At 45.5% G+C, this 23345-nt stretch overlaps 1 protein-coding gene across 1 annotated transcript; it reads right to left on the minus strand.

Moving 5' to 3' along the window:
* Positions 1–2110: 2110 nt before the first annotated feature.
* GINM1 (glycosylated integral membrane protein 1) lies at positions 2111–20269 on the minus strand (the record flags this gene model as incomplete). The annotated part of the gene is made up of 8 exons (XM_084261769.1): positions 2111–3038; positions 4437–4600; positions 6014–6144; positions 6916–7072; positions 9063–9214; positions 12525–12621; positions 12797–12856; positions 20171–20269. The coding sequence occupies 8 exons, from the start codon at positions 20267–20269 to the stop codon at positions 2930–2932; spliced, it is 969 nt and encodes a 322-aa protein (XP_084117895.1). The 3' UTR covers positions 2111–2929.
* Between the last annotated feature and the right edge of the window lie 3076 nt (positions 20270–23345).

Raw genomic sequence — 23345 nt, forward strand, 5'->3', positions numbered from 1 at the left:
TGACAATGAAAAGGGAAACTTGCAGCCCAAGCAGAAGGCAAGTGAGTCCCAGGTACAGAGTTGAGCAGATGCCATTGCTGTGAGCATCCTGTTAGCATTTGTAAGAGTCACCACTGTGGTGTGAGCAATAGCTGGATGCCATGGAAAGGGGCTTTCAGCAGAGCCAGTGCTGACACACTCCGCTAAGCCACTGAGACGTGGATCTTGTTGAGAGCCGCTGCATCCCAGGGCAGACACGATGTGAGGAGCCCAGACAGGGGTGGGTGTTCATGTGTGTGTTCATAGGCTTCCGTTTCCAAACTGGAAAGCAAATGTACCCCTTTCCTTTCAAATGGATAGCGCCGTGTGTGGGAGGCAAGAAAAAGATGTTGTATTTTTGAAGAAGCAGGTTCTTGTAGTAGTTACTTTTTTGTTTGTATGTTGGGATGAGCGTAGAGCTGTGTTGCAGTTTTCTTCTCATAAAGCACTTCATTGCAAGCAAACCAAAATATTCCAGCTGTCACCCAACTAAGAAGGGGAAAGTAGGCAAGCTGTAGTCCTTGGAAGCAGCCCAGAAAGGGTCCTCTTAGACTAGAAGCATGAGAACTTCTGAAGTAAACCTCATTTTAAAAGCAGGAGTTCAGTTCTATGGTTCAGCCAGCCCTGTTTGCTCAAAGGCCTGTGTGGCACATGGTAGCTGAAGGTGAAAAGAAGCTCTAGCTGCTGGCTCTCAAGTTCATGTTGGCATGGAAGGCAGGAGGGGAGGATACCAAGCCCCTGCAGCTGAGTTCCTCTGTGGACGAAGGGCCAGTGCTGCCTGACTCCCCGTGTTTAGAAGGCAGACATAGGTTGTGAGGGTGAGTCCGAACAAGAGCTACAGCGAGGAGATGAGACGTTGCTTTTCATAAAAACCCACTGCTGTCCTGCTGAAGGGGGTGGTGGGTTCAGGTACTTGTGGGGTTTTTTTGCTTGGGTTTTAGCCACACACCCTCCCCCTTTCTCTCCCTAGCTAGTACCTGTCTCCTCGTCAGCTTGTGTCTTGGGAAAATGAGACCTATTGTGACTGGCATGCAGGACAGTTGCCCTTTCCTAACTGTGGTGGCTGTGCTGAAGAGTTTTTAAACTGGCTTACAAAGTGGTTCAGAGCGGTCCCAGCTCAAAGAGACACTCCTCTAAAAGGCAGAAGAATTTACAGCTGAGGAAAACCAGGTGTATGCTAAAGAACAACGCTGGGGCTCTTAGGATTAGTAGCTCCAGCTTCATAGCCCAGCAATGAGGTCTGGCAATTGCTGTGTTCAATCTTTGCACTACTTTTTTCTTGAATTTGATTTTGTTGTGATTTTGATGACACCCCCTTCTGTCAGGTGTTTTCTTTGGCTAAACTGCAATCTTGATTCAGAGGCCTCTCTAGCTCTAGTATGGCCTCTGTCTTACCTGGTTATGTTATCATTGCGGTAGCTCTCTTGTGCTACCTGCTGGAAAGCAGGGCTTGGGGCTCCAGGGATGTCAGCCGCTGCCACTCATTCCAGACCTTTGGAATAGCTGCCCTGCTCCAGCCTTTCATGGCTCTGCAACCTGCCCAAAGCACCCTCCAGTTGTGACACATCTGCTCCTCCATCCTCCTCACTCAGCCGGGAACCTGGCAGATGTTTGGGACCCTATGCTGTAACAACACTGAGCCTGTGGAATGAAGGGCAAAGTACAGACCCACGAGGTGCTGGAACAACAAATACAGCTTTTTTCTTTCTTTTTTTTTTTTTTAAAAGGCAGTTTGCTCCTGTCCCAGCCCAGCTGTGAGGACAAGTATCTGAGATGTCCTTAAACCCAGCATAGACCGTCCTTAGGGCAGAGGTGAGGGAAATCCTAGCTTTTCTCTCTCACTCCGACAACCTGAGCTGAACCTGGGTAATTCTGATCAGTCAGACAGTAACTGCAGTCAGTCTGATGCCAGGTACTTGGAGTGGGGTGTTTTTGGTTTGCATTTTGTTGGGTTTTTTCCCTAGTCATTCTTCTGACAAACAGTTTTGGTAAATAAGATCAAAAGCTAAAAGCAAACAGTGCTCTGCATGTGACATATTTAGCAAAGGGTGGTTTTACGTAACTAAGCAGAGATGCACGTGGGAACACAGTCTAATAAACAATTTGTGTGTTTATTGGAAAACTTAACAGTAGAAATCGGTGGGGGCAGCCGGGGCCTCCTCAGCAACAGCGAGCAGGTACTTCAGTTGGATTCTCTTCTTCCCTCCGAGACTCAGCCTAACGCTGCTGTCAGACACAAAGGGCACCTTGGTTACAAGTGCCACCGGTTTCTGTGAGGGGAAGGGGCCACACAAGTGTAAAGTGCTTGAAACAGAAATCTGCCTTTTGAATTTCTCTTTTGCATATATAAACCATTGAATTACTTCAGTAACACGAATTTGTGGTAGTGCTATTTCCCTTGCAAGGCACACTCGACCCGAAGAGACCTGGAACCAGGTCGGGCAGCTTTGTTTAGGCTTTGCAGGCACAGCTGCTGTGCTGGACACTCCGTGGCCCTGCTCTGAAGAAGGCTAAGCGGCAACTTCAGGACAGCCTGCATTGCATCATCTCGCCAGTCAGGACAGCTGACCTGCTTTATTTATCTGTGGGGGTGAAGGCAGCCAGCATCCTGTCTGAGGTGTGGAAAAGTGACTTCACAGAAGTTAAAACCAATGGTAGCCCTCAGGGTGGAAAGCTGTTTTGTTTTGAAGCTTCTGAGAAGGCTGCGTGTTTACGGAGAGGCACGGGGAAGTCAGCCACTTCCACGGGGAAGTCAGCCGCGGGCCTCGGCCCGAGGGTCCCTTTACCAATTCATCAACTGACTTCGCTTTCTTAGTAGGAAACAAACAAGGTATTAAGATCGAGTGCCAAATTTCAGGTCAACTAAAATGCTGATGTTTAAAACCCCACTAACTCCAAAGTAAACACAGTATTAAGTACATGCTTTCTCGTCTAAATTCTTTTTCCTGTCTGGAAGGTCTGAAGGCAAGCTGATGGTAATCACAGGTACAAAGCTGACTTGATCCAGGAGAAGGATGCCTCTGAAAGGTAAGGTTACCTGGCATTAGAAAGCAATATACAAAACAATTCCATGTTCTACAAAACAGATTTAAACTCCCCAAACTTCATTTAAATCAATGTTATCAAGTATTAATGCATACTTTTATAAAGCTAGAATGAAAACTTGGTGGAAAACTGGTTCCAAAATTCCCCAGCTGTGGTTCCAGAGGGGTCTCTTCACTCATTTTCTACATCTGAAATACTATCAGCATAGGCTCAATTTCACAACAGCCTTAAAACCAGCAGGACCTACTTTCTCAGGCTCCTGTACAGGTGTCCCAGACTAGCTACAGCCCCTAGTTCTGTCAGTGCACCATCTGATGGCATTAGAGACTTGGGACAAGGTCCTGACTCATACCTGAGACCTCCTACTCATTCTTACTGGTTTGCAATCACAAATTAAACCTTCACCTCTTTTTACAGGGACATTTTATGCAGGCAGCAGGAAAAGGACTGTGTGGTTTTGTGGTTTGGGTTGGTTGGCTTTGCTGGGGTTTTTGGTTTCGTTTCTTTTTTTGGTTTTGTTAGAAGTGGGGGAGGACATCCTTCCCCACTGCAATCTCTTGCAGTGCTCTGACATGCCCTGCCCAAGCCCCACGGTCCCCATCTGGAAGAGAAATGGAAACCTCAGCTAACTGCACTCAGGGCCGTTCAGAAGCCCATCTGGGAGTTGCACCTGAAGACATCAGCGGTGCTTGTAGGAGATGACGCACGCTGCACTGTCAGTCACTTTTCTTGGAAGGCCATACAGTTCTAGGGTTAGGTCTTCTAGAACCAGTTTGGGTTGATTTAATATGTACATCCTTGCCCACCCCAGCACCAAATCTATCCTGACTTCTTAGCTTGCCTCTCTAAAAGATAATAATGCTGTTGGTAACACACCAACTGGGAGAGTGAAGCCATCTGCGGTCAATCAGCTTTATTTATGACCTTTTGTCACCAGCACCAATTGCTAGGACTTGTAAGCCACCCATAGTGGCAGCTCCTCCTTGGAGAACTCCTGTACAAATTTGCAAAGCCAAATTTGAAGCCCTTTGTAACTACAGTAGGACTATGAAAAGGTTTAGAGGTCTTTGAATTACTTAGCCCTAACTTCTCTGAGCTATGTTAACAGTGTCTCACAATGTAGTCTTTACAAGACTTGATAGAAATTTGGCAGAATGACAGCCAAGCTAAGGCCATTAGCAAGGAAAGATCTGCCCGTGGTCCTCTGAAATGCCTGTGTGTCAAAATGCCACTTGGAATGGAAAGTCACTGGCAGCCTTTTTTGCTCAGTTGCTGCCATCATCTTCCTACAGAACAGGGCTGCTTCTTGAAAGACTCTTCTTAATTACTGTTTTGCCTTCATTAGAGGAAAAAAAATATCAATGTTTACTTACTTGTTTTCACAGGAAGGGAACATCACCTTTAAGGCTTTGAGAATAAGAGCTGCTCCAACAACTCCAACTACGATGACTTCCATCAAACTGAAGAAGATGGGTAAAGATTGAAACCAGAATCTGCACAAGGCTTTTCTCAGGTCTTCCACCCACTGGCACATCACCTACAACCAAGCAGGTAAGATGGTGTAAAACAGCAAGTGCAGCTTTTGCAGCTACTGGTGAATCACGTTACATTTGAAAGCTTTACATCTCCGTGCGCTTCACCATACAGAACAGCAGGACCCACTGACCCAGGCCTCTCTCTTTGGAACAGGTGAAGGCTTTTAGTCCTCTGCTCATCCCAGCAGAGACCACTGAAAGGAAAGGCCACTTTTGAAAACAAAGGCTGCTCACACAGAGCTGGCAAAGGGTGAGCCCTGTGGCCTGGGAACAGCCCGAGTGTAGAGAAGCTGATACTGTTGCAGCATACACCAGGGAAAGGGTTCCTGGCAGCCCAGGAGAGGGGCTCAAACTTTCAGCTTGCCCCTCTGTCCCTCCTGTCTTGGCAGCAGGGTGTAACCAGCCTTTTTTCAGCCCCAGAGGCAGCCATCGAGCCCATCCTGGCCTTATCTGGAACTGAAACTTCTCAAGCTGTTGCTGTGTTTTTCATGGCAGATGAGCCCATCTCCCAGGGGGTGAGCACCTGCCTCCCAGCAGAGTCAGAAAAATAAAGATGATGCCATTTAAAGCTAAAAAAGACTTATAATTGTTATAAACTCTTAGCTTGGTGTAATGTAAATATCACATCTCACTATCATAGAGCACATGTGAAGTCAGAATGCTGCAGTATTTAGGAACCCATCTGATTGCTGCTGGAGTTAAAACCCCCCAACAATTTCTCACTGCTTAAGGGTAATTTAGGAAGTTTCCTAGAGAATGTCCGTAGAAGTTGGTTCTTCTTAGTGCCTGGCTGTGGGGATTTCTTATGCTTCTGGGGAAGTCAGTTACAGTCAGATACTTCCCACAGCATAAACCTCTGGTTGCTAACAAATAGGAAGCAGCAAAGCAGCACTCAGAAGTCAATGCCAGGTTATGTGGGACTGGCAATTCTCTCTTCTAGAAATGAGTTAATATGTACTGTTACCTTTTTTTTTTGTCAAATTAAAGGACCAAAGACAAAGGTCTAGGAAAGTTACATACCACCTTACCATCTTTAAATGGATATTGCATTTGGCCTTTACACAAGGAAACCCCACAGTCTAAACCCCAACAGCACTGGGTTCATTTTGTTCTGTAAACACTCACAAAGGGGGACAGCATACTGCTTGTGTGTGTTTCTGCAGACAATAATAAAAATGGGGAAGGAAGTCTTGTTACCCTAAACTGTAATGCCAACTAACATCCAGCTCCATCTGCAGCGTGTTACCACAACCTTTCCTCCCAGAAACATCACCAAACTTATATGCATTGCATCTCTGGGGAAACAGGGAAAAACAACAGAAACAAGGAAAAAAAACCCCGGTCCTCCTTTTTAGACCAGCTTCTAAAGGTGCATATGAACAATTAAAAAGACCCCACCCAACCCATAAAGCTACCTTGTAAGAAGATGGAGGCTCTATCCTAAGAGGGGTCTCAGGTAACTTCCCAGGTAATGTCTCTTCATCTACGGTAGTTTCCACTTGCTGGATGAGATACTGGCTGGTAGTCTGCAGTGGATCTTGGATATCTGAAGAAGAAAAGCTGGATTCAGGGTGGGGGTGGGGGTTGCTTTTTATTTGACTTGCTATTCAGGAAAACAGTAGGCTGCATTTCTATATTTAGGGTACAGTTCTCACACACTGAGAGCAAGAACACGGAAGGCTGACTTTTGGAGGGTTTCAAACCTGAGCAGTGACCATGGTAAGAAGCAGAGGCAGTGCTGCAGTGCAGCTTCTAGCTGTGCCCCTGGCTGGAAGTTTCAGCTGTTGCCAGATTAAAAGGTGATGAACTAGATAAAAATATTCACCTCCTATGAAATCCCTGAGAAGTTTTGATTAAACAAAACTGAAATGAGATTAAGGCACCAAAAAACTTCTCCTGCTTTCAGGTTATTCAAGTTCTAAAACATACGTTTTTTCTCTGTTTTGGAAGTGACCCAAACAGGTATTTCCTCTCTGCTTTTCTCTTTCAATCTCAGGAAAAAGGGGAAGCTTTAAAGAAATTTTAATTGTTATGCTGAGAGAAATTCCCTCCTGAGAGCTATCTGGGTTGCCCATTTCCAAGTACCCAGGTGCTTCAAAGGAGAACACATTGAAAAACAAACAAAATACCTAGAATGTAGAGTTGAATTTAGGCATTAAAACCAAACAAAACAAACCACAGAAAGCAAAACGCTTCCCTGTTAATGAAGAAACTGTTTCAGTATGTAAAACACAGGAATAACGAAATTCTTTCATCTTTGTAAACCAATACATCAACTTTGGATACAAACATATTATGTACCAGCTAGGAGAAATACCTTTTCCTGAGAGGTTGGGAAGTGTAAACACCATATCGTTGTCCCTCGGGATGGAATACAGCATGCTCTCTTTCAAAGGGACGGTGTAGTTTGAATGTCTAAGCACTCTCAGGTCCTTCACTAAAATATCTATTTCTGTTACTTCTTCCTGTTGAACCTACAAGAGATGCAAACGTGTTGACATTCCTGAATTAAAAGTAAGAGTGAAGTCGGCTGGCAGATAAAGCCACCGCATCACAGAAAACTCCAAGCTGTCAGGATTTTGACACAGGCACGTTATAGCACGAATTAGTGCTCTTTGTTTTTACTCACCACATTTCTTTAGGCTACACCAGAAAATATGCAGGGCACACTGAACTTTGCTCCCTGCACAAGCATGTGGCAGTCACTCCATGGGCTTTCAACCAAGTCTTTCTTTCAGGGAAGCCTTTTAGGGCACAGAAAACTCAAGTAGGCTGTGAAAGAGCGCTTGCAAACACTGGAAGCATCGGTCAGGCAAGGCTGACGCTTCTGCTTTTGCACTGAAGTTGCTTTTTTCCCCAACAACTGAAAGAATAGCTTTCTTCTCCCTCTTCCAGTGATGCACGGGACCCATTTCATTCAATAACCACTGCGGGCGTTGATTATACAGAACGCATTCAGCGCAACGCCTGCTAACGTCAGTAACTGCATTGTGAGGCCAAGAACTGACTGACATCTTGAGTGTCTGCGGCCATAATTATAACTGCTACATAGAAATACAGCTACAAAAGAGGAATGCAGCATGTGAAACAGCTTCAGCCATGCTTTCAAGAGCCTTAGGCCAGCCCAGGGTCTCTCCTTTTGCTTCAGACACCACAGAACAATGCGGTGAGACAGATGGTCATTACTGTGGGCTGATAGCTAATGAGAAAGATTTTGAAAGCTTTTGACTCGAAGGAACAATTAAGGAAACAGCCTTAGCTTTCTGGTTGTTCTTACCAGGTCCCTGTGAAAATCTGAAATGCCCTGTCACGTCTAGTGTGAGATTTGAAATGTAGCAACATGATTGGGTAACAACGGAGTCAAACCAGGATGTATTAACCCCCCAACACTGGGATGAACAGGTCACTAGAAAAGCTTTAAACCTCTCACTGGGATTTTTCACTGCCAGAATAAAATCTTGACATGATGCAGAACCCTGTGAAAAATACTAACTGCTGAGCAAGCAACTGAGGATCAGTGGTGGTATCATCATTCTCCCCCACCCACCCACCACTACCCATGCCCCTCCACCCCCCAAAAAAAAAGGTAGCAGAACATGAGCCAGCTTCAAAAGAGCCTGACCACATGTAAGATGCAGACACATACTGAACAAAAATTAAACACTTTTGCTGGCTTCAGCAGCCTCCATCTTCTTTCCAGAACCTCTCTGGTTGGAAAAATGATTCTTTTTGAGATACTCAATTAGCTGAGATACTCAGTGATTCTGAAAACTCAGTTCTGCACCTTTCAATCTCAGCTAGTACTGTAACCCCTCACATTCACTGCTATTTGTGCAAATACAGTTAGAATTCGAGGTTTTTTCCTGTTTATCTCAAAACTCACATTCATGATCAAGATTTTTATTCAACTTAATTATCTTACACGAAAAATATTCTATGGCTAAGCTCTCAGGTGGCGTGGGCTTTCACAAGAAGCCCATCTGCCATAAGAGTTTGCTGCTACAAGCTGCTCCCCATGCTACAGGCTTGAAACACTTTGGTAGCTTGGAATAAATGCTGGGGAAAACCTCAGGGCTCGGAATGTGCCCGTTCTCTTATTGATTTTGTGTTATTATTCTGCAAATTAAGTGTTGCTTCTGAGTCTGGCTTTGCTTGCATAAATGCATGTGTTGAAAGAGCATCTGACAGTTAATTACACTCTAACAAGCTTAAGGAAAAGTCATCCAACACTAATTATTAAAATAAGAATAGAAACATTAAAAACTTGAACTCTCCTTGTGAAACAACCCCACTACTATACGACGTAGGTTGGTATGATTTCATTCACTACCGTGCTAGCTAGCAGGGGATGACATACTTTGTGCTCTAATCACCAGCCAGATACATGTAAAACTTTTAACCCTTGGTAAGTATTTGCCTCTTGTAAATTAAAAACAAGCACTGTTGGGTTTTGGGGTTTTTTACCTGTTTTCCATCGATTTCTGTCACTTCTTCCTGAATGACAATCAGCTGCAAATCAGAACTGGATGCCAAGGGCCACTCGTGAACCATGATGCGAGCGCTGACGGTTCCCAGGCGCTGCTGAGCTGGCAGATTGTCCAGGTTCCCGCTCTCCACTGTAAGCACAGGACGTCTCAGTGTGCAAGGAGCAGCCCCACCAGCCAAACAGCAGCGTATCACCCTGAGGCAAACAGCTGCAGCAGCTGCGCTCACACACGTAGCATCCGCATGGAAAAGCCATCACAGCTGCAGAGGACCGACCACTCCCATCACACCAGTGATGCCTCAACAGCTGTACCAAAGTCCGGTCCCTGCCGCAGTCCGCACCGCGCCCAGCACCCGCTGCTGTAAGCGGCAGTGAGCTGGGCAACAGGTCAAACGGGGGCTGTGATTGTGTTACCAGCACATCCCCCACTCCAACGGGGAGCAGGTCTCCCATAGCACAGCAGGCAACAGCAGCTCCGCATGATGCCCAGACTGAGGCAGCCTGCAAACAGTGCTGCAGCCCTGCCTTGGAGGTCTGCCTCTGAGAGCACTCCAAGCAGCGCTCTTTGGCTGCACCACTGCTGCATTCTTATTTTAGCTGCCCAAAGGACTTCATAAGGGTAATGCCACAGCCCTGCCAGCCTGTGTGTAAGCACCTCAATTTGGACAACGTTCCCTTTCCCCTCAACACAGAAATATCACAGAATCACAAGGCTGGAAAAGATCTTTAAGATCATTGAGTCCAACCGTTCCCATCCTAAGCTAAACTATATCTATAAGTACCTCATCTACCCTTTTTTTAAACACATCCAGGGATTGTGACTCAACCCCCTCCCTGGGCAGCCTGTTCCAGACCCAGACAACTCTTTCAGTAAAAAATTTTTTCCTAACAACCAATCTGAACCTGCCCTGGTGCAGCTTTGTGCCATTTTCCCTTGTCCTATCTCCTGTCACCTGGCTGAAGAGACCATCGCCCACCTCTCTACAACCTCCCTTCAGGTAGTTGTAGGCAATAATAAGGTCTCCTCTCAGCCTCCTCTTCTCCAGACTAAACAGCCCCAGCTCCCTCAGCCACTGCTCATACGATTTGCCCTCCAGCCCCTTCACCAGCCTGGTTGCCCTTCTCTGGACTTGCTCGAGGACCTCAATGTCCTTCTTATGGTGAGAAGCCCAAAACTGGACACAGTACTCAAGGTGCGGCCTCACCAATGCCCAGTACAGGGTCAAATAAATGCACTCTTTTCCACACACACACCATATACTACCCAAGAGCTGTGCCAGTTCCCTTGTACATGCTTTCTTCCCATCCCCCTTTTTCATATGTGCCCATGCAGCCTCAAACACTTTTCTTACTCAAAAGTTTTCAGTTATTTCAATAACCTAATATTCCAGAGATATTACTCTTTTGACCCTGGCAGGTTTTGCATTGCATCACAATCTTTTTCCCAGCTACCATGCCTCTACTGCAGGTGCGGGCAGGCTGGAACTGAAGTGCTGCAAGAGTGGAGGTGACAGACCACTCCAGCAAGCAGAGCGCAAGGTGCCTGAATGGAGCCTGCACTGGACCCTGTTTCGAAGCCACTAGTGAGTGCTACATGTCACCTGTAGTGCTGAGTCTCAGAGGCAATGTGGGGGACAGCGGACTTGCGTCTCGCAGTAAAAACTCCATGTGCTCACTCCTTTCCTCATAAAGCTATCTTGCCTATTTTTCAATACAGACAGTTACTTTTTGGCATCGTTTTAGCATTATCTTCTATTGCAAAAATAACTGGCGGGAGGCGAGGAAGAGGTTAGAGGGAAAGGTTCCCTGTAGGTGTGAGCCTGCTAACCTGCCTGCTGAATGTTTCTGACTTACAGCAGCAAGCCTAAGTAAAGGGCCAACCAAAGCCTGACAGCTGCCAAGTGCTGGAGGCTCCCCGCAGTCCCAACTTTTCATGTCTCAGGCTGCTCAATCCCCACTACGCTCAACGAGAGTGCAAGACACTCATGCTGCCGAAACTGGCATTTATGGGAGCTTCAGGTGGGGATATAGGTGCCACATGTAGCCTGATAACAGTGTCAAGACACCATCATTCAGGAGACTTGGTCTAATATTCAAGACACCAATACTCAAGAGCATAAACAAGTTTTTGCACACATTCAGGAGTATTTTTCTCCTCTGTTAACAGGTAGCGAGTATCTCAGTATCCCTTTAGCGTTCTACAAACATGACCTAAATCTGTCATTAAGGATTTAGTAAGTAAATAGTAGAAACATTACTTTACAGGTAACAGAGAGAGGGGTACTATGCTGAGGACTCAGACTCAAACATGGAGTATTTTTCTCACTGTTTCAGATTAATTCAGAATTGTAGTCACTGCAATTTAAACATCTATCATTTGGGAAATTATTAGGAACTACAGTAGAGTGCTCAGTATTTCACAGAATGGGTCAATAAAATCATATCTACTTTTCTGGAGTCTGTCTTGCAGCTAAATGACATTTTGCCATGTTTTTCTATCCCAGTATAGAAAAAAAAAAGAAACAAACAATAGGAATGTAACTGCCCCAGAAAGACAGAAATTAATTACTGCTCTCCCTCTCCAGAGAAGAAATAATGTCAAATTAATAATTGATCATGCTTGGGAAGGGAGGGTTCAAGAAACAAGGTCACGGCTCAGAGAAGCAATTTAGAAAAAGCATTAGTACTTTCTAAGTAAATGCCTGACTGTAAGGAGAGGATGACCTCAAAAACCATGCTGGAGACTGACTGCACCTGATCCATCAAGAGATCATTCTATGTACAACAGAAGCTTAAATCAAATGAACATAATGGCCCTTGTTTAATTAATTATATAGTATGTTCTGTCTATCTCAAAAAACCCCAGCCCAGCACAGTACTTTCTGATCTTTCACAAAAGGTACAGCACTGAAGTGGGGAAAAAACAGCAGTTTCAAGATAATTTTAACTCATTAACCACTGCAGGACACTACCAAAACTGCAGTATGTGTGCTGTAGTACCCTACCCAGCAGAAACTTGTTTGTCCAATAGACACAGAAATGAGATGATTAAAAAAAAAATCTTCCTAACAAGAATTCCTACTTTTGTTACTGAATCTCTTCTTGGCTATATGCCAGCCAACCTAAGGACACAGCCATTAGCAGGGTGGAGTTGCATCCTTGTGTTTACTTTGTCTAGCTTGTAGTGCTTTGAAAAGACTGCAGAGTCTGGATTTCAGATCAGACCACTCCGATACACGCATGTGAATGTCACTCCAGAACAAGGCGGGAAGAATTTCTTTTCCCCAACCCATCTGAGCAGCAAAATGATCCCACCTTGGGAAATCATTTGTTTCTACAGCGCCCAGGTTTGCAGAGTAGAGAACATGTAGTCACTGTAAGCTTTGGTTACTAAATAACAGGGAAGCCAAATACCCCAGGGGAAAAAGAATAATACTCACGTATTACTGTTTGACATGTTACGTGTGCAACCCCGCTTTTCATCGGGAAGTCATTCAGATACACCTGCCCGTTGACATAGGTGATATTAAAAACAACCTGAAAGAGAGAGGGACAGAATGAGCACGCAGTTCCTGGCCCCATGCTACAGTTCTGTTCTCTGAGGAGCCTGCTTCACCCCGACCCATGTCAGAGAAAACAATACATGCACCTCTACGTGCAGACTGTTTCACTGCATATTAATTTACTGAGCAAATAGAAAAACTGGACAAACCTGTCCTTTGTGGAAGTCTCCACTGGTTTTTAACATCGTAACATTGACTCTGATCCCTTCCTGGAACACAACAGTGAGAAGAGATGTAAGTTAGGAAACACGCAGCCACCGCAGCCACACACTGTCCTGACAAGAGTGACAACGTACCACCCCCAGAGCACACTCTCAGACTTTCTATCCAGCAGAGAGAAGGAGGAGGACCATGCTTATTCATTTTGCTTATTTGTTTAATGTAAGGGTGGTTTGGTTTCTTCTTTCCCCACTTGATTGATGAAAAACAATGACAGCCATATCCCCTTATGTTTAAAAGTTTGGGGGTAGTTTTTTTGTGGGGCTGGGGGGTGGTGGTGTTTGTTTTTTATAAAAGATAAAACACTAATAATAAAGCTCAATTCTCAGGAGAACTTGTTTCACATGGATGTCATAGAAAAGAAGTCAGTCTCCTATCAGCTGAAATAGACGATACAAGGTGAAAATCAGATTCTCTGTAAGTGTTTTTTAAGCTCCCCACTTGGCCTTCAAGGCGAAGGGGAGTTTAATACACGCCAGCCTATAGTAAAGAACATTCAGTCAGTGTCAGCAGCAATCCTGTTCCTTGACTTTGGTTTTCATTCCCAAATTATGCCACGTGGGACACCTCCAAATTCACAGCTAATGGGGACTGGTTTATAGAATCACAGAACCTCCTGAGACAAGTCAGACCAAGTGACTAAGTCCAGGTGCTTCTTGAACTCAGCCAAGCTCAGTGCTGAGACCACATCCCTGGGGAGCCTGTGCCAGTGCCCAACCATCCCTCACACCCCTCAGTAAAGAACCCGCTTCCTTCTTCTAAACCCTAACCGTTGTCATTTATTGACTCATTCTGTTCTCTCATTCCACCCTTGTAATTTCAGGGGCTATTTCGCAGATGTGACCTTAAATCTCCAGGGCCTGCCCCTGACAAAACCTACATTTGAAAGCCAAGACTCTCTCCGATATAACCAAAAGTAACGATTGCCACACTGCTTTCCTGAGTCATCTCTTCAAAAAAGAAGTTAAGCCCCCTATTTGACTTCTGGGAGGCTTAAAGGATTCTAAACCATTTCATTTTCCTCTGGAACTCTTCTCCATGCCTCCAGGATCTTCTTTAGCTCTGTGTTTGCATCACAATTGCACGTTTAACAGCTAAAAACTGAGTCATGGCTCAAAAAGTGAAACTTGTTAGAATTTAATATAAATATTAAATGAAACATAAAAAGGCTTTTAGTTTCAGATTTTTAGAAAATGCTCCTTTTTCAGCCAGATAATACTTGCAATATACAATAGCTAGCATAATATAGACCCAATTCATGACCAGAGAGCTTGTGAAGTGAGACTATTGTGTAAAAACAACCCAACAACTTACACTGCTGGGTGTTAATCAGTACACACAGGGAGCCAGGTCAGACAAAACCTGAAAACCCAACATCCAAACTGGATTCAGTAGAACTCTGGCATCATAAGAAGCATGGTTTAAAATCTAACACTTTCTAGTTAGGAATGACTTGTCAATGATGCTTCAGGCACGTTTGTCAAAGCAGTAGGAAAGCTCTCTGGCCACTGAAACCAGAGAGAAATCCTTCTCAATGCCTCTGCTGGGAAACAGGTGCTTACATGGACTTTTCTTCAAAACCAAAAGCCTAGATATCCAAAGTAAATGGAAATTACTAACTTGCTTAAAGAACTGAAAATCTGTAACTGAAAACATAAACCAGATTCATAATGTGATCATAGGATGTAATTCTATCATCCCACTTTTTCTTCTTCTCCGGTGAACTTTTAAGCTCTTCTAGCTCTGGTGTCCAGAGCTGTACATGTTTTACACCCTCAAACTGTTCAACAGATTACCAAAACCTTATGTCATTACTTCCTAGGTTGTTCTGTTTTCTGGGAATTCAAAGGGCGCAAAAGATGGATTTTCCAGGCAGTCTTAAGAGTCCTTTGGTTTTTTTAAACCTATGAAATTTGAGTTCTTTTACACAGCAAGTATTTTGCAATCTTTTTTCAACATCTACAAAGTGACTCACTAAGATTACAAGAAAAAAGGAAATGACTGATAGCCTGTGACTGCTGAAAAAGAAAGGAAAATCCCCCTTATTTCTTTTTTCAAATGCTTTATTTGAAGATGAAGGACATGGGGCAAAATAAGTATGTTCAACGACTAAGCATTAAAAATACAAAGTCAGCTGTATACACGACAATTAGTTGTTTTCTAACAGCTGTCAATCTGCTGATATAGCACCCACAAGCACTGTCATGCTTAAAACTCGCACTCAAAAAGCACATTACATGTTTAAGGAATCATTTCAGTGGATCACTTCTGTGCTGTCAAAGTTATGAAAAACAGACAAATAACACAGCTTAACCACTTGCTGCCTCTGCCACTAAAACAGAACGCGTAGATCTCTCCCTAAGCATCCTTCTCTCTCATTTATGCCAAGTCAGTAAGCCCATTTAACCCACCAAACTGGCAGGGAAGCTTACCCTTTTTTTGCCAGATTATTTTTCTGTCAGTTGAATAAGCAAGGGGGAGCCAGACAAGCATTGGAGAGATGTGAGAACACAGCTGGAAGGAGGGAGCTGGGCTACTTGTTCTGATGGCCACAGGCTTGTGGTCCTCTACAGTAATCTGTAATACTGCACTGTTGGGTGCTGGAGAAGCTGAAACTATGAGTACAAAACTTGTGTAACTTACAATAAACTATATCATAAAAGTTAACATAAATTTCAGACTGTTCTGTAGTCTAAACGGTCCCAAATTCACTGGAATATTTGAGGAAGCTGAACCTTGCCACAGTGAGAATCAATGGACAGCCCCAAGGAGGAATTCAGGTTGCACTTTCAGCTCACCATCAGCACCCATTCCATCACTGACAGCACCTTACCCTTCCTGTGCTGGTGAATGCCTTCACACAAAGCTCTCCAACTTACACTAAAAGTCACCCTCTCACTCTCAATGCTCTTAGAGAATATAGATGTCTCTCCTGAGCTTTCCTACCATTTCCCACCACTCTCAGTGCTCCAGCTGTGTTATTTACACCCATTATGGCCACAGTACCTGTAAAGAGGACAGCACTTCTACCACAAACATACATATTTCTATTCTAGGGCAGCAAGTGTGATGTAGTGACAGTTTTCTAATCCTTTCACCATGTGCTGCCAGAGAACCCAGGAGCGTTAACTGGGACAGTGCAACAGCAGTAGCAGCAGAGGAACGAGATGGAGAAAAGATGGCAGCAAAGAACATGAAGCATCTGGCATAAGTTAAAAGGGAATATTCATTAATTCTTAAAGGCTCTCCATACCAATGCCACACAAATCTAGAGAGAATATTTCACCTAACCTGAGCCTTTCATGAAAGGTGCCGCTCACGGCGAAGCTGCCGGGTCCAATCACACAGGAAGGTCAAACAGAGCTGTTTAAACAGTGGCAGAAAAACAACCTCCATGGGCAGCGGGCACCCGACAGGCTGCACCCTACAGCTGCTCCCAGCCCAGGGCAACTGCTGTGCCCTACACCACTGGATTAGCCACACACCCCCCACCCAGGCTCGGGCACTAGCAGCCAGCCCACTCGAAGCACAGCTGCTCTCCGTGGAGGCTGTCCCAGCAAGGCTCGCTCTGCACTAGAAGGCTTGTGGGAAGCTTGTTCCATCTAGGAACAGATGGCATACTGCCTCGCAAGATGGCCAGCTGTACAGAGGCTTGGAAGACAGACAGCCCCCTGTTACGCAGGCACTATTGGAATATCCTGTTTGTGATGAGAAAATATAAAGTCCAATGAAGGCTGCCAAGCAGATAAGAAATAGACAAAACTAGTAACTGGGTTCTAAATTTGAAAAGAGACTATGGGGAACGAGTGAACAGACAAACAAAACTACCACCCAAAACTACTACTGTCTGAGTCCTGGCACGCACGTGGACAACTGGCTCCCAAGAGTGTAACTGTATTTGTGATCCCAGGCCTCAGATCTGTGCTTCTCAAGGCTCCTTCCTGAAACTCAAAACAGAGCTAAGTTGTAGGATGAGTCCTAACTGCAGTCAGACATACCTGAGTTAAATAATCATGGTACAGGTTTGACGTGGAAAGTTTGCAGGACAGCAGCCCCTCATGTTTTACAAAATTCTCATGTAATACCTTCTCCAATACAGTCTGGGATTACTAAGCTACAGGACAATAGTTAGGGGAAGATGATGAAACCCAGTATTTGCTTAAGTAACTAAAGCTGAACTAGCTTTATTAATATAAAAATTCAATATGATGCTTTTACTTCACTTCTCTAAACAAGCACACTTAGACTCCTCTCTTGCTTTACCGTGTTTCTTGATATAATACTGCTTATCCTTTCCTCTGCCCTACATATGCTGCTAGCATTAATCACCTCTGCTTTCTCCCTATTAAATCAAGTCATACTATGAATATTTTATTGGGAGTTTTAAGGGTGAATACTTAATCTCACATCACTGGGACACAGTTGCATCATACTGCTTTAATTTAATCAGACATACGTGGAAAGATGACGTCAAATCTTTTAGGCATAAAATTCAGAACGTGTGCCAGGCTGTTAGCAGAGGAACTGGCATAAAGTGATGAAAGAAACATTTCAATGTGTCACTATTGATAAGTTTCTTCTTTGATAAAAAAATGCTAGATTCACTGCATGCATCCTCCAACCGTTGATACCGCAAAGATTACTCTTTCTCCTCTTGTGAAATAATACATCCACACAGAGGTTTCTTGCAGCCAACACATAATCTGAAAAGAATGTTTTGCAGGCAACTAAACTTCAAAAAAAATGAGAGACTGGTAGGCAAAGATGCCATTTAGAAAGAAAACTGCAAAAGTAAATCATCAAGAGGCACACGACACAGCATTAGCATTCAACCCGCTGTGCTTTTATCCAGTTCCTACCAGCACATTAAAAAAATACTCTGAAACACAAAACCTAACTCTTGACCTTGCACCAGAAAAATACATCAACTTTAATGCAAAGGTCAGTTGTCTTATTGCATCACTCCCTGCATTTAAAAAAGCAAATAAAATAGAATTAAAAAGAAAAACCCTCAAAATTTGTCTAATACCGATCAATCTGTAACCGAGTTTTGCTTAGGAGAAAGAAATCAGTCCATGCATACTAATGTTAAAAAAAAGTCCAGATTTCAAAACACTTACTTAAGAAATGACAAGTATTGCACAACAACAGAGGCATTCACAGTCTGGGGCTGAACAAAAGCGTTTCAGCCTTACACAACATTCCAACATTTCAAGGTTTTTCCTCAGTCCTTCCACTACGATTTCTGTACCACCATGGCTGTCAGCTTGGATGCAAACTTTAGCATCACATAAAAAAATAACATAAATGTGAAGCTATCAGTAGTATGCTGCCAGTGGGCTCACAGATTTGTAGGGGGCACGGTCGTGGTATCCAGCCAAAGAAAAGGTGAACATGTTGATGCTGCCTGCTCCCAACCAGTTTGCAGTCCCAAGACTTTCTGAGGAAAGGCCATGATCGTTCTGATACCATCACCCACTGTTAAGCTCCTGGCTTCTGAAGCCAACCTGATGACATGACACTGCTGCTTTGCCTATTTGCACTGCCTAGCAGGAACTTTCATTCCTACCATGCCACCACATAAACCAGCTCGTGCTCAAACCCCAGCAATTCTTCTACTCCCAACTTTCTCAAGAGGCACTATTCCTTCTATGTCAAAAATTACCCTGTAGGTACAAAAAGGAGGAAACACAAGTTTTGGTGGGTTTGCTTTTCTTTTTCAAATTCGAGATTTAAAAAGAAAAAGCACTGAATTAAAATTGTCTATGTTCCCTTTTTGACCCTGAAAAGATCTTTTCTGCATACACCTCTGCCATCACACCAGCACGGAGCTAAAAAAGCGCAGATGCTTCCAAGTAGCAAAGCTGGCAGACTGCCCAAGCAGCATGGCCAAACCAGACAAACCCCACGCTGCAAACAGCACAGCTGTGCCCGTAAGGCACTACCCCTTAGTTACCAAGTCAAGACCTATCAGCACCCTGAGACATGCCTCTTCTGCTTCCCACCCCGGGCTGGCTGCCGCAGGGCTGCTCCAGCTCCCTGTGCCGTGCTCATTCAGAGTTTCAGACCTAGAGACAGCACGCACCGATGTGCCTCCGCATCCCCTACAACTGCCAGGCAAACGAGCGTGCTGCTAAGAAGTTCTGGTGTAGAAGTGTGACAGTTTCCAGGTAGAAGGTAAACAAGAGCCCAGAGTTCTATTCCACTGTCACGTCATGTGTCTTCTGGCAGATGTAAGCTAGCACTCCTTTCTCAGAGGGATAAGCAGAGTACCTGAAGACTAAGCTCTCTCTGCTCTCTTCAGGGCACCTGACTTCAAGCACTCATGCACTTTTATAGGCATATGAAGAGTAAGATCCTTGTTCTGAAATCAGAGCTAAGCAAATCTTGCTTCAAGGGCTCATACAATGAAGCAGAAAGCAGGAAGTAAGCCCAGGAATCCTGCTTTGCAACACAGGATGTGCCAGTGCAGGGCCTCTGTCAGGCTTTCTTGGAAGCGTTTTACTTAAATAAATAAAAACTCTGGAGGAAAAAAAAAAATCCATAATAAATTTACTTAACTGACAGCAACTCCAGCAGTGACTACAAACCCAACACAGCTCCTCCCTCTGCTATCTCACACTTTGGAGTTCATGATTACAACAATTAGAGGATGTATTAATCTTAGCTGTACCAAAATACAGCATAGGTACCAGAACGGGAAACCAGACATGGACACATCCAAACCCTTTCCCTGGTTCCAGAGCACAGGAATCACCAGGGCACAAACGCGGCGCTTCTGCAGCACCGAGCCACTCAGATGCGGGCAGAGGCATCAAGACACACCGTAAACACATGTACACTGCCCAGCAGCAACAGCCTCGCCCCTCCCTCGCCCCGCACGGTGTTTATTTCAGCATGCCCGATCCTATAGAACTGAGGGGAAACATCACAAGCACGGTGGTAGCCACCTCTGTGGGAGACGCCTAATTTTGTCCCTTTGCAACGTTTTTGGACGCTGCGGGCCGAAATGCACTTGGGCAGCCGGTAAGGCACCGTAAGCGGGGGCAAATACCGTCCCGGCTGCCAAGCGCTACCGCCGGAACAACCCGGCCCTCCCTCCCGGCACGCCGCCCCTCGCTGCCACCGGCCTCGCCGGCGCTCCGCAGCCGCGCCCGCCGCCGCCCGCGCCAGCCCGCGGCCGCCCCGTGTCCCCCGCGGCCAGGACGGCCGCGCCGCCGCCCAGTGCCCCGGCAGGGTCCGGCTCGGCCCTCGGAGGGCGAGAGACAGGGGCTGGTCCCGCCGCGCCCCGGCCCCGTGGGTACCTGGCCCAGCTGCAGCAGCGGCGCCGCCGGGCCCAGCAGCGCGGCAGCCAGAAGTAGCAACGGCAACAGCAACTCGCCCCGTCCCAGCGCTGCCTCCATCTTGCGACCCGGGAATTAAAACAAAGTGAAACATCAACAAGCGGCAGCGGCGGCAGGGGCGGGGCGGGAGGAAGCGGCGGCGGCGGCAGGGGGCCGGGCCGAGGCGAGCCGGGCCGCCTCTTTCGGCGCCGCCCGCGCGCAAAGCGCAGCCCGGATCAGCGGGAAGGGCCAGGCCACCGTGCCAGTTCCCCGCTGAGGCCGGGTGTCGGCTCTCGGCTCGGGAACGGCCGTTTATTGGAAGAGGGGCAGAAGCGTAGCGAGAGGAAGAGCGGGATCTGTGCCCTCCTGCCACTGCTGCCGGCAGCGGCGGCGGAGCTGCGCGGCCCCGGGGCTGGCCCGGCCCAGCCCTGGCCCGAGCTCGGCGTTGCGGAGTAAGGCCCGGACATGTGCCCACCCCCACACGCACCCGCTGCTGTTAACGGATGACTGCAGCCTTTACATGTACTTTGCATAGTAAGCGCAGCTCGCACGCCCGCCCGCGCAGCTAATGTCAGCAGTAACTGCTGCTTATGAAATGGCCAACCCACCTAATTCCTGGGCACCCCCGGGACACCTGCCGTAGCCCACCTGCACCGTGTGATCGGAGGGGGTCACCCGCCAAGGGTTATCTGGCGGGAGTAACCCAGGGCTGAGGTGTGATGTGCGCACCCTGGAGCGTGTCTAGAAGGGCAACCAGGCTTGTGAAGGGGCTGGAACACAAGTCTTATGAAAAGCAGCTGAGGGAACTGGGACTGTTTAGCCTGGAGAAGAGGAGGCTCAGGGGAGACCTTACTGCTCTCTACAGCTACCTGAAAAGCGGTTGTGGTGAGCTGGGGGTCAGCCTCTTCCCGCAGATACCTAGCAACAGGACAAGAGGGAATGGCTGCAAGTTGTGCCAGGAGAGGTTCAGATTAGAAATTAGGAGCAATTTCTTCTCAGGAAGAATGGTTGGGAATTGGAACAGGCTGCCCAGGGAGGTGGTGGAGTCACTGTCCTTCGGGGTGTTCAAGGAAAGACTGGATGAGGTACTTACGGATATGGTTTTGCTGGTAATGTAGGTGGTAGGGGGATGGTTGGACTAGGTGATCTTGGAGGTCTTTTCCAACCTTAATGATTCTGTGATTAGAGAGAATTGAGCTAAGTTGGGAAAAAACCCTAAACCCCAGTATTTCAACAATGTGAGCTTTGTGAGCGAGAACAAGGCTGTCTTCTAGCAATTTTCATAGAATCATAGAATGTGTTAGGTTGGAAGGGAGCTTTAAAGGTCACATAGTCCAACATCCCTACAGTTAATCAGGGACACCTTTTTTTTCAGAAAAAAAAAAAAAGTGGAGGTCTTTTCCAACCTTAATGATTCTGTGAGTCTCTGAAAGTTGCTTCAAAGCCAAAGCTGACACCATGCTCCTGGGGAGAGCAGGGAATCATCAAAAAAGAAAGCACAAGATACAAGCTTTAAAGAGCTAGAGGTCTTCAGCCTACAGAAAATGGAGGCAGCCAAAACCACGGAAGTCTGTGGCAAAGAGAAAGAAAACAAACTGAATCTCCCAAGTCCTCGGTGGATGTGAAGATAAAAATTATTTGCAACAAGAATGATGCAGTTATCTGTTAGCAAAAAAGCTTTCTAACAGTTTGGGTGGCAAACATCTTAATAACTTAATATAGCCAGGGCAGGGCAATAATTAGCTGTTCTTTTGGAGCAATCTGCAGCCTAATTTTATATTGCTCTTTGACACCCACTTGGCTGATAGTGAACAGAGATCATAAAGCCCACAGAAACACAGTATATTTCATACGGAGTTTGCATTCCTGAGACACTGGTGTAAACATCCGGCACAAGATGCAAGGCACTGGAAAATGGGCTTAAGGCAGTCAGATATTGTGACGTGTATTTCACACATAGTGCGTGAAACAGCCTCCAGTGTTTCATCACTAAATACACTTATTATCAGTAGTTAGTACTATCTTAGAGATTAGAAAAAAATTAAGCTGATTAACTCTGTAATCACTCAAGTCAGTAACGGAAGAAGGGATAAAAACTCTGACGTCTTAATTGTCACTGCCTCTCTTTACCATCATCTAGTTCATCTAGTTTCTCCTGGACCTGTCCTTGAGATTTCTGCTCCTTTTTTTTTTTTTCTTTTTAATCTGTTTAGTAAACTGGAAGAAATAGGTAAAGGCTTTGTTCACTGTGCAGTCTCACGAAGCAGAAAACTACGTGGCAGGTTAACTCCCCAACAACATGTCTTGCTACATCTTGTGAAGGGCACATAAGAGTCTTCGGGGATATGATGGCAGCTATGAGAATGCAGCTCTTGTTGGTGCTTGCAGTCATTTGCATATGCTGGTGGGAGGAAGCTTAAATTACCTAAATTCCTAACTGTGAGTTGCACTCTGGGTTACCTCCCGATAGGCCTGGGGACTCTGAGATGAATAAAAGCAAGCCACTTTTATTCACTACAGTGCTGCATCTATTAGATTCATGATTAAAATGTTTACAAAATATACCAGAGGCATAATAATTAATGGTATTGGAGTATATAAAAATATAGAGAAGCAAGGATCGCTGACCTGCAGAATTTATAGATTCAGCAAAGTTCAGGCTGGGTTCTCAGCTGACCTCAAGGAATCTAGCATCTCACCGAAATGGAATAGGAGATGATCGTCTGTTCCTTTTTGATCATTTCCTTTTGCAAGCTTCCTGGTAAATTTACTATGAAACAATGCTTTCCTTCCATTTTTGTTTCCTTCTCTCTTTCCTTCTTCCTCCAACCTTTTGCACACCCTTTTCTTCACTCCTTTTTCTTCCCTTCTTGTTATTCTCCTGAAACTTAATTAAAACTGCAAGAATTATTCACTGAAAATGTTTTCAACATACCTCTGTTCTCCCCAAATTTCAACACTTTTGTTGATTTCACAGCACAACGGATGTCATGACAGTTTTATACAACATCAGTGGGAAAATTCCTTGCAATTACTAACTAGTGATCTAGTTTCACAAGTCATCACTCCTTGGGTGACTCAGTAACTGCTCAGTGCTGGGACAGGCTGGGAGCACTAAGAGGGCTTTCGCTTTTGGCTCACACACATCTCCCAGGCT

Source organism: Gallinula chloropus (assembly GCF_964237585.1).
Source record: "Gallinula chloropus genome assembly, chromosome: 3".
In the NCBI taxonomy this organism is placed as follows: domain Eukaryota; kingdom Metazoa; phylum Chordata; class Aves; order Gruiformes; family Rallidae; genus Gallinula; species Gallinula chloropus.